The following is a 12,132-nucleotide window of genomic DNA, read 5'->3' as shown; positions in this document are numbered from 1 at the left end:
GTGAACCCTAGATAATTTATAAGTTATTATTATTTTTTTCATGTGTTACACTGACCCGTGTCTCCCTTTACCCACTTTTCTGTTGTCCATCCCCCTGGGAGGGGGTTATATGTAGATCATTGTGATCAGTTTCCCCTCTCTCCCCCCACCTTCCCTTTCCCTTCCTGGTATGGTTACTCTCAATATTGGTCCTGAGTGGTTTATCTGTCCTGGATTGCCTGTGTTTCCAGCTCTTATCTGTACCCATGTACATGCTCTGACCTAGCCAGATCTGTGAGGTAGAATTGGGATCATGATAGTGGGGGGAAGGAAGCATTAAACAACTAGAGGAAGGTTGTATGCTTCATCGGTGCTACACTGCACCCTGACTGGCTCGTCTCCTCATCATGACCCTTCTGTAAGGGGATGTCCAGTTGCCTACAGATGTGTTTTGGGTTCCCATTCTGCACTCCCCCTCATTCACAATGATAAGAATTTTTTGTTGTTGTGGGTCTTTGATACCTTGATCTTATTGACACCTCACGATCCCACAGGCTGGTGTGCTTCTTCCATGTGGGCTTTGTTGCTTCCCTGCTAGATGGCTGCTTGTTTATCTTCAAGTCTTTAAGACCTCAGATGCTTTATCTTTTGATAACCACGCACCATCAGCTTTCTTCACCACATTTGCTTATGCACCCACTTTGTCTTCAGTGATTGTGTGTAGGGAGGGTGAGCATCATGGAATGCCAGGTTAATAGAACAGGTTCTTGCATTGAGGGAGTACTTAAGTAGAGGCCCAATGTCCATCTGCTACCTTAATACTAAACCTATAAATATATGTACATAGATCTATTTCCCCATTGTCATGTAAATATATTTACATATGTATATGCCTGTGTTTAGACCTCTATAAATGCTCTTTGCCTCCTAGTTCTTTCCTCTATTTCCTTTTACTTTCCTCTTGTCCCACTATCATGTTCAGCCTTCATTTGGGTTTCAGTAATTCCTCTCAGTTACATTGCCCTTGATCAAGCCCTACCAGGCCTCCTATCCCTTGTTGTCATCAATTTTAAATCACTAGTTATTCCCGTGTCCCTGGGTTTGTTAACACCCACTTCCTTCCCACTGACTCCCCCTCTTCCATGTCCCTCTGGAACCATTGGTCCCTTTGTTTTCTCCTCCAGATTGTTTTTCCAGCCTATCTTATCTAGATAGACACACAGAGATAATAATGTGCACAAAAACAAGACAGAGCAAAACAAAGCAACAAAAGAAACAACAAAAACCAACAACAAAGAAAAGAAAAGCCTATAAATAGTTCAAGGTCTGTTTGTTGACCTTTAGTAGTGTTATCCGGTCAAGTGGTGGAGTCTGATGGGGTGCCATGGCCTGACCCCAAAGTCTATTTTTGGTATTCTCTGGGGACTTTGTTGCTCAGCTCCCCTTGCTGTTCTGTTGCACAACCTTAGTGTTTTGCCTCAGTGCGGTGGGGTCAGATTGGGCACAATTCCCTTCCCGCACTGTGTCTCCAGTCGTCCCACCCCCACCCCACCCCGTAGCATTATGCGTCAGTGAGGGATGCCGTGGTGGAACCTGCCCTATGTAGACTAATGCTTCTGTACCGTAATCCTGAGGAGTCCCTTTGCTTCTTTCTAGTGTTAAAACTCCGCATGATTCTTATGTCTTCCTCTTGGCTGACCTATACTTTCATCTTCATGCAGCTCTGTCCTCAAATTATTTTCTGAGAAATGATGCAAAGAGGTAAATATCATGACATTTGCCCACCTGAAAATATTTTCATTTTACTCATATTTACTTAATAGTTCAGTTGGGTTTAAGAATTCTCATGGAATTCTTTTCCTTCAACATATTGAAGGCATTGACTTCTCTGTTTTCTCCTGGCTTCTCCTTTCTGTTGCTTTTGAGAAAAAGTGTGGAAATGAAGATGTTTTTCTTGTCGATTGTTTCGATGTAGCTTATTTCTCTCTCCAATCTTTCAAAGCTTAGAGGACTTCCCCTGTTCTCTAGCCCCCAGCAATCTGACATTGCATGAGAAGATAACTTTGGAAGAATCTGTATTCATCCATTGTGCTAAGGCAGAGTTTTTTCATCTGTAAACTGTTTCCTTCATCTGGAAAATGTCTTGAATTATTTTATTGCTGAATGTCTTCCATTTTCCCCCATTTTCTCATCTTGAGCACCTATTATTTAGAGAGTAGATCTTATGGTTCAGTTCTTTAAAATTGCTATTTTTAAAAAAACATTTTATTAGGGGCTCATACAACTCTTATCAAAATCCATACATATATCAGTTGTGTAAAGCACATCTGTATATTCATTGCCCTCATCATTTTCAAAGCATTTGTTCTCCACTTAAGCCCTTGGCATCAAGTCCTCTTTTTTGCCCCCTCCCTCCCCGCTCTCTCCTCCCTCATGAGCCCTTGATAATTTATAAATTATTATTTTGTCATTTCTTGCCCTGACCAACGTCTCCCTTCACCCACTTTTCTGTTGTCCGTCCCCCAGGGAGGAGTCACATGTAGATCCTTGTAATCGGTTCCCTCTTTCCAACCTGCCCTCCCTCTACGTTCTCAGTATCGCCACTCACACCACTTGTCCTGAAGGGCTCATCCGCCCTGGATTCCCTGTGTTTCCGGTTCCTATCTGTACCAGTATACATCCTCTGGTCCAGCCAGACTTGCAAGGTAGAATTTGGATCATGATAATTGGGGGCGGTGGGGCGGTGAGGAAGCATTTAAAACTAGAGGACAGCTGTATTCTTCATCGGTGCTACATCACACCCTGACTGACTCATCTCCTCCCCTAGACCCCTCTGCAAGGGGATCTCCAGTGGCCGACATATGGGCTTTGGGTCTCTGCTCTGCACTTCCCCCTTCATTCACTATGGTAAGGTTTTTTTTTTTGTTCTGATGATGCCTTTGAAACCTCATGATTGCACAGACTAGTGTGCTTCTTCCATGTGGGCTTTGTTGCTTCTGAGCTAGATGGCCGCTTGTTTACCTTCAAGCCTTTAAGATGCATATGCTATACCTTTTGATAACTGGGCACCATCAGCTTCCTTCGTCACATTTGCTTATGTACCCGTTTGTCCTCAGCGATCGTATCACAGAGATTGCACCCAATGATATGATTTTTTTGTTCTTTGATGCCTGATAACTGATCCCTTCGGTACCTCGTGATCACACAGGCTGGTGTGCTTCTTCCATGTGGGCTTTGTTGCTTCTGAGCTAGATGGCCGCTTGTTTACCTTCAAGCCTTTAAGATGCAGATGCTATACCTTTTGATAGCCAGGCACCATCAGCTTCCTTATTCACATTTGCTTATGTACCCATTTGTCCTCAGCGATCGTATCACAGAGGTTGCACCCAATGATGTGATTTTTTTTGTTCTTTGATGCCTGATATCTGATTCCTTCCACACCTTGTGATCACACAGGCTGGTGTGCTTCTTCCATGTGGGATTTGTTGCTTCTGAGCTAGATGGCCGCTTGTTTATCTTCAAGCCTTTAAGACCCCAAACACTGTATCTTTTGATAGCCGGGTACCATCAGCTTTCTTCACCACATTTGCTTATTCACCCACTTTGTCGTCAGCAGTTTGAACATTGGTGAGACATACCAAAATATGGTTCAGAGGACCAATAGTGAGCACATATGGTTTGAAAACTTAGGCTGGTAGTCTTGCTCAAGGCAGGATCGCCACCGTTTCAATGTGTGACACATAGTATCTTCACACTAAAGTGAGGCCGAATAAAGTGAGGTATGCCTATACTGGCAGCGATAAAGAATCGAAGCTTATTTCCAGTATTTATAGAAGTTACTATTCTACGCTGCCTGCTTGAAGCGTTTTGGGGAGCCCTGGAGGTGTAGTGGCTGTGCATTGGACTGCGAACCATAAGGTAAGGTCAGCAGTTTGAAAACACTTTCTCCCGTAGGAGAAAGATGAGACTTTCTGCTCCTGTAGAGAATGGCACAGAAACTCACAGGGGCAATGCTACCCCGTCTTATAGGGTCGCCTTTGAGCAGGCAGTGAGTTTGGTTTGGGCTTTTTTGGGGGTGGTACAAAAGGAGTCCTAGTGGCCACTGTAGGAATAATGTTGAGGCCAGCAGTTTGAAGCCACCAACCACTTCATGGGAGAACGACGAGGCTTTCTTCTCCCCACCAGATTGGTGGTCTCAGGAACCCTCAGGCACTGTTTTACTCTGTCCTATAGGTCACTGTGAGCTGGAAATGACTCATAGTTAGGGTTTGGTTTTTTTTGGAGGGTGGTGCAAGCATTTTGTAATTCGATGCTAGCTTCCAGGTGGCTGGTTTGAATGCACTCAGTGGTGCGGTTCATAGCCTGGCCGAGTGCTTCTGTGAAGGTGACAGGCTGGGAACTATTGCTTTTAGGAATTTGGTGTGCCTCCTCCCTTCACGTGACAGACTGACTACCTTCTGCCATGGTTCCCCAGGCAAACTGCTCATCGTGGTGTCCACAAAGAAGCCCTATCTAGAGGAAAGGCATCCAGGCTCCAACGGGGAACCTTCCTGAGGAGAGCCGCCAGGTCCTAGAAGCCCCGAATGAGCAAGACTCAAAAACCAACACCCAGAACAGATGCTGCTGCCAGTCAGCCCCTAATCACCTCAGCCCTATAGGACAGAGTAGCATTCGTCCCAATGGCTTTCCAAGACTGTAATCTTACGGAAGCAGATTGTCACATCTCTCTGCTGCGGAGCAGCTGGTGAATTCAAACTGCCAACCTTGTGTTTGCTGCTCAGTGCTTAACCATGGCAACAGCAGGGTCCCTTCAGCCTGGGTTTGGGGCTTGTATTTTTCTTGGAATGTATGAGTATTTATTAAGGAGAGCAGTTCTTAGAGTCGTTTTTGGTCTCACAAACTGATTCCACCCACTCCCCTTCAAGAATCCACACTTTCTGTGACAGCTGAAGATGAAGCAGGATTAGGCCCAGCAGGGCCAACCTCTGCTGCTCCACCCCATTTTCCACGTGTTTCAAGTAGAATTCCATGATCTTTTAATTCCCTTGTTATTCCCATGGACTTCTTGATGTCCCCTCATTTGTAATATGTTCACTGTTATGTGTGAACCAAGGCCACTCGCTATCTTGTATTCATTGTGGGTGCATGTGTCCCTTTTTCGTGACTAATTGACCTGAGTGGGACCTGGAGTACAGTGTTGAGTGGAAGTGGTAGGAGGGACATCCTTGTTTTGCTCCTAATCTTACTATCGGGAACAGGTTTAGTCTGTCACTATTTCATGCTAGCTGTTGATTTTCACATGTGCCGTATATCAGGTTGGGAAAGTTCTCTTTTTGGTTTGTTGACTATTTTTATCATGAAAGGGTGTGGATTTTGTAAAATGTTTCTTCTACATCTATTGAGATGATTGTGTGTCCCCCCCCCCCTATTAAAATGGTACTTTAAATTGATATGGCTTTTACATTTGGAACCAACGTTACATCCTGGAATAATGCTCACTTGATCACATGGTGTATATACAATCCTTTCTATCTGCTAGTCAATCCTTTCTTTAGTAACTCTTCCAAAAATAAGAATTCTCTGAGGCCAGTCTGCAGACCAATATATCCCTGGTGTAAGCAGATGCGTAGTTCCTAAATAAATTGTAGCAAACCAAATGAGTGGCATATGCTTACTGCTGTCATATTAGTGGGTCACTTTTAATTTTTGCTTTTCTTGATTTCTGTTTCATTATTTTGTTTCAAACAGCTTAATTTGTTTTTGTAGTTGGGCTTGTTGATTCATCAGTGTTTTGCTGCTGTTCATTGGATTTCTCTTTAGCACACTTTTGGAGCTACGAGGGGTTGTCACAGTTGTTGGGCAACACTGAGATGACCAACTGTGGGATTGGCCTTAATATGCTCTGTGTCTTTGGAGGCTGGATCGGGTGTATTAGATTTCCTGATTATACGGGACCACATTTCCTTCACACAGTTCCATTTATAGTTCACAGATTTTTCACAAAGCCTCATGGGACTCACGAATGCTGAATGCCTGCACCATGTAAGAAAATTGGTCACGGAATACCAAAAATAGACTTTGGAGCCAGGGCTTGGCACCCTATCAGATTAGACCAGAAAACACCCCTAAAGGCCAACCAACAGCCGTTAAATTAATTACAGGCCTTTCTTTTTGGTTGTTTTGTCATTGGCTTTTTATTGTTGTTTTGTTGCTTTGTTTTGCTCTGTCTTGTTTTTGTGCATGTTATTATCTCCACAGGTCTGTTGGTAGGCAGGATAAACAATCCGGAGGACAAATAAAACAGGACTGACTATTCTGCAGGGACATGGGAGAGGGGAAGGTTGGGGGAAAGAAGTGAGTATTGACTAACCTAGGGACAAGGGAACAACAAGTGATCCAAATCTGTGGTGAGGAGGGTGTAGGAGACCTGGTAGGGTGTGATCTAGAGTACTGTAACCAAGAGGAATTACTGAAACCCAAGTGAAGGCTGAGCATGATAGTGGGACAAGAGGAAAGTAAAAGCAAATAGAGCAAAGAGCTAGGAGGCAAAGGGCATTGATAGAGGTCTAAATAAAGGCATGTACATATGTAAATTTGTGAGGATTGTAGATCTATGTGTATATATTTATAGGATTAGTATTAAGGTAGCAGATGGACATTGGACCTCCACTCAAGTACTCCCTCAATGGAAGAATACTTTATTCTATTAAACTGGCATTCCATGATGCTTACCTTCCCAACACAAGTGCTGAAGACAAAGCGGGTGCATAAGCAAATGTGGTGAAGAAAGCTGATCGTGCCCGGCTATCAAAAGATATAGCATCTGGGGTCTTAAAGACTTTAAGATAAACAATCGGCCATCTAGCTCAGAAGCAACAAATCCCACATGGAAGAAGTACACCAGCCTGTGTGATCACGAGGTGTTGAAGGGATCAGGTATCAGTCATCAAAGAACAAAAATTCAAATCATTGTGAATGAGGGAGAGTGCAGATTTGGGACCCAAAACCCATCTGTAGGCAACTGGAAATCCCCTTACAGAAGGGTTGCTGAGAGGAGATGGGGCAGTCAGGGTGCAGTGTAGCAATGATGAAACATACAACTTTCCTCTAGTTTCCTAAATGCTTCCTCTTCCCTCCCCCGCTTATCTGCCCCGCCCCCCCCTCCCCGTTTGCCCACTTTCATGATCCCAATTCTACCTTACAAATCTGGCTAAACTAGAGGATGGACACTGGTACAGATAGGAACTGGAAATCCAGGGAATCCAGGGCAGATGATCCCTTCAGGACCAGTGCTGAGAGTGGTGATACCGGGAGGGTGGGTTGGAAATGGGGCACTGATTACAGGGATCTACATAATAACCTCCTCCCTGGGGGATGGACAACAGAAAATTGGGTGGAGGGAGACATCACAGTGTAATATATGACAAAATAATAATAATTTATAAGTGATTAAGGATTCATGGGGAAGGAGGGAGGAAAATGAGGTGCTGATACCAAGGGCTCAAGTAGAAAGCAAATGTTTTGAGAACGATGAGGGCAATGAATGTACAGAAGTGCTTTACACAATGATGCATATAATAAGAGTTGTCTGAGCCCCCAATAAAATGATTTAAAAAAAGAAAAAGAATTGATCACATGAGATATATATGCTCTGAGGGGCACTGGACATCCCTGACTACACGATGAAATAAAATAAACCAGATTCCTCCTTATTTCCAAGTGGGGAAAAGGTTAAGTAACTTTCTCAATGTTTTTCTATCCTAAGGATATCTTATTATTTGCTGTTACATGTATTCATATTCACAACTTTCTTAGCGAAAGATTCTAAAGTCCCAGTGTTAAGTGTGCTAGTTTACATTCTCTAAAATCCACGGAGGCAGTTGACTTCCGTGGTAGATCAGCAGTACTTCTTAATTACAGAACCAATTGCCAAATAATTGATTTTTGAAGACAAGGCAATATTTGAATGTGAGCATTTTATATAGTCTAAGTGGGTTGTGTTCCTGCAATATGAGTAAAGAATGTCACAAATTAAAGTTTGTATATGATTGATTTTGGGGGGAGAGGGCAAGATATAATTTAATAACAACCCAGGGCCTGTAAAACTAGCAGTTTTGTGTAGAGTATGTTTGTTTTTTACTTTTCTATCGTGCCTGGCATAGAACTGCACTTCAGGGACATGAAACTCAACTTAATCCTAAGTCTGATCTCCTTTCAATGGAGCCTTTTCAGTCTAGTTTGAAAATTCCTTTGATCAGTCCTTCCCCAGAAGAGTCTAGAAATCACAGTCACTTGTGAGTTTCTCCCAACACATTTCTCTACTCCTAAGTCAGCCTAGAGTAGAAGGAGTATAATGTCTTTCAGTCCTCTGGGCGGCTGAATTCAGGGGATGGACATTAATGAACCTAGAGGCACCCAAATGAGGAATGCCTTCAAGACAAAGGAAGCTCATTCTTAGTGTTACTGAGGCATCAGCATCCCAACTCTGAATAGTTTAATTACCGGAGCCTCAGACTTCAACTGGTGTTTTGCACCTCAGCGTACTTAACCAAAAACCCTGGTAGGTGGTGCAATGATTAAGTGTGAGATTATTGAGACCTGCTCTCTCACAAAAGGGGGTCAAGAGGAGATGGTAGCAATTAAGAAAGATAGATGAAGAGATCAGGTAAAGATAACTGGTGGGGTGTAGGGGACTCCTGAAGCATAGATACTACAGGGTCCAGAACTATATCCAAAGCAGATTTAAGTAGTGTTCTTGTCACGAATCCTGTAGTCCACGGCAAGTTCTCACACAAGGGGATTAGTAACCCTTTCCAAGAAGGCAACCAAAGAAGCAAGACTGCCTTGAGCCAGTTGGACTATGGTCTGGAGGGGAATATCACTGAACACCTGCAGAATGCTGTGTTTAAGCCATTCCCAGGGAACTAGAGAGAGAGCATTTAGTTATGGTAGTTGAAAGTCAGACTTTAAGAGTCTTGGCTCCCTGGAAAGAGCTGACAGCTTCCCCCCCCTACCCCCCCACCCCCCGGCCTTGCTTAAATCATGGAATATGCCACAGTCCTTGTCTTGTTTGGAGAAGGAGAGGAGTTACAGACTGTACCATAGTGCACTCTGTCGCTCGGAAGCCTGGGAATTCCAAACAAGGTACACCTTAGGACAGTTTGCTGAAAGGTGGGGGACTTGAATCTGCTCTGTGGGAGAAAGCTGTGCCAGCTGCTTCTATAAAGGTTAGGCAAAAAAAAAAAAGGGTACAGCCTTGGAAACCCTAAGAGGCAGCTCAGCTCTGTTCTATAGGAGCGCTGAGAGTCAGAATTGATGCAGCACAGTGGGGTTTTGGAACATCGATGACAAGTAACATTTTTATTATTGCGCATTCTGCTGTGCTCTTGTAACTAGTTTTGTTGAAATAAATATACTATAAATACTAAGTACTTACACAGTTCTAATTGTTCAGAAGCCCTGGTTTTGTGGTTAGATGTTGGGCTGCTAATTATAAGGTCAGCCGTTTGAAACCACCAGCCTCTCCTTGAGAGAAAGATGAGGCTTTCTACTCCTGTAGAGTTACAGCGTTGGGAGCCCACAGGGGCAGTTCTAACTCTGTTCTATAGTGTCACTCGGAGTCAGAATTGACTCAGTGGTAGAGAGTTTTTGTTGTTTTGAGAGTTTCGTTGTTTTTAGGTCCTGTTGAGTTGGTTTCAGCTCATAGCAATCTCATAGACCACAAGCAGAATGACACACAGCCCCGGCCTGGGCCGTCTGTACAATTGCTATGTTTGTAGTCAGTGTGTCAGTTCCTCCCAGGAGGGCCTTCCCTATTTCTGACCCTCTCAGTAAGTGTACCCAAAGTGCTAGACACTGTGGGTTTCCTGTACTGCTATCGGTTTTCCTCCTGCTTTGCCTTTCACATCCGGCCTTGCAGATTTTGACCTCAGAGCCGGAGTACAGTTGGGTCTTATGAGGATGCTGCATTTATGTATTTCTTTTCTGCTTTGCTTTCAGTGCTTGCCTCCACCCAGTGACTTCTTGGCACCAGTGAAGGCAACCTGATGACGCTCCACGCCTCGCAAGAAGGAAACATCGGTGGTGGCCCCAAGCCTGGAAAACTGCCTTTTCCCCAAAGCAAAGAACCTGACTGTTGTGGGAAATGCTGAGAAAGTTGCAGTGGAGAGTTTTCTCCCATCCCACGAAGTACTTACTCTTGGTCCTCATTTTCTCCCTAGTCACCTTCTCTCTGTTACGAATTCATCAGAAGACCGACTTGGTCAGCGTCAGCCATTTGCAGCTGACTGACGAGAACCCCAGTGGCCATATTAACTGTACCAAAGTGCTGCAGGGGGATGCAGATGAGGCCCAGAGGGCGAGACTGGAAATGCTGACAGTGGCATTTAGAAAGCGCCCGCGCCTCACCACCTTCGACTACATCAGTATGACCAGGGATTGCGCCTCTTTCATCAGGAGGCGCAAGTATCTGGTGGACCAGCTGAGCAAGGAAGAGGCCGACTTTCCAATCGCGTATTCGATCGTGGTTCACCACAAGATTGAGATGTTTGACAGGCTCCTGCGCGCCATCTACGCACCTCAGAATGTCTATTGCGTTCACGTGGACCAAAAATCCGAAGAGTCCTTCTTGGCTGCTGTGTCGGGCATCGCGTCCTGTTTCAGTAACATCTTCGTGGCCAGCAAGCTGGAGAACGTGGTGTACGCTTCCTGGAGCCGGGTGCAGGCCGACCTCAACTGTATGGAGGACCTGTACAGGATGAACGCCGACTGGAAGTACTTGATCAACCTGTGCGGTATGGACTTCCCTATTAAAACCAACCTGGAAATTGTCCAGAAGCTCAAGTCCTTACGGGGGGAGAACAGCCTGGAGACGGAGTCCATGCCGGCCAATAAAGAAGAAAGGTGGAAGAAGCATTACGAAGTCGTGGATGGGAAGCTCACAAAGACCGGGGTCGACAAAGCCCAACCTCCTCTCAAAACACCCATGTTTTCAGGCAGCGCGTATTTTGTGGTGCGCAGGGACTATGTAGGTTACGTGCTAGAAAATGAAAACATCAAAAAGTTTATGGAGTGGGCACGCGACACCTACAGCCCTGATGAGTATCTCTGGGCCACCGTTCAGAGGATTCCCGACGTCCCGGGCGCACTGCCCTCAAACCGTAAATACGACACGTCTGACATGCACGCGGTCGCCAGGTTCGTCAAATGGCATTACTTCGAGGGCGATGTTTCCCAGGGTGCGCCCTACCCCCCCTGCAGCGGCGTCCACGTGCGCTCCGTGTGCGTCTTCGGAGCTGGCGACTTGAACTGGATGTTGCGCCAGCACCACTTGTTTGCCAACAAGTTTGACACAGATGTCGACTTCTTTGCTGTCCAGTGCTTGGATGAGCATCTGAGGCATAAGGCCTTAGAGCCCCTAAGACGCTTCCGTGGTGGGTGATCGGAGACCCTGTCTGAGAACTCTGCATCACAAGAGCTGAAACGGGAAATTTTGGGAAGCAGGGGTTTGCCTAAGACTGTGTATCAGGGAATCTCCACAAGTTCCTCCGAGGAGAGCCTGGTTGTGTAGCATGAAGCCTCCGCTAGAGCTGAAGCGGGGGGTCGATTGGGGTCAAGGTTTTGATGGAGGAGAATGCGCAGTTTTTGCCGGATGCGCGGATCTCTGATCAGGTTGACTGGTGTGTGGATGGGGGAGTGGTGATGAGGCAGGAGGGGGCAATGCCTGTGGAGAGGCCCCATAGCAAAGGGTGGGGCACAAAATAACTTGCTCAGGGATTAAAAAAACAAACAAACCTAGACATGAATCAAGAAAGGAAAAGAATCAATCTGTGCCAAAATTATTTTGATATGGTAATTTTCCTGGTGTTAATACATTTGTAACAACAACCAATCATGAAGATGTAATTTATCTTGTAATATTTGTGGAAATAGAGGTTTGACTTGACTCGGTTGTCTTTGTGAATCATTTGCTTTCTGTTGTAACCTGCTGGGTGTAGCACGTCATCTGTGTTCAGGTTGAGTAGAGAAACAAATTCATAGACTTACCCATAGGTGTGGGAGAAAGATTTTATATCAAAGAGTAATTGTATATTAAGAACGTCCCAGCCCTGTCCAGTTCAAGTCCATAAATCTGATATTGGCCCATACGTCTGA

At 45.0% G+C, this 12,132-nt stretch overlaps 1 protein-coding gene across 1 annotated transcript; it reads left to right on the top strand.

The window, feature by feature from the left end:
• The first annotated feature begins 9,983 nt into the window (after window positions 1-9,983).
• GCNT1 (glucosaminyl (N-acetyl) transferase 1) lies at window positions 9,984-11,856 on the top strand. Its single transcript, XM_075559064.1, has one exon. It carries the CDS (start codon window positions 10,124-10,126, stop codon window positions 11,417-11,419), a length of 1,296 nt encoding a protein of 431 aa, XP_075415179.1. The 5' UTR covers window positions 9,984-10,123; the 3' UTR covers window positions 11,420-11,856.
• Window positions 11,857-12,132: the final 276 nt, after the last annotated feature.

Source organism: Tenrec ecaudatus, chromosome 10 (genome assembly GCF_050624435.1).
Source record: "Tenrec ecaudatus isolate mTenEca1 chromosome 10, mTenEca1.hap1, whole genome shotgun sequence".
In the NCBI taxonomy this organism is placed as follows: Eukaryota; Metazoa; Chordata; class Mammalia; order Afrosoricida; family Tenrecidae; genus Tenrec; species Tenrec ecaudatus.
Note: the sequence above shows the minus strand (reverse complement) of the source record. Positions and strands in the feature narration are given on the sequence as shown.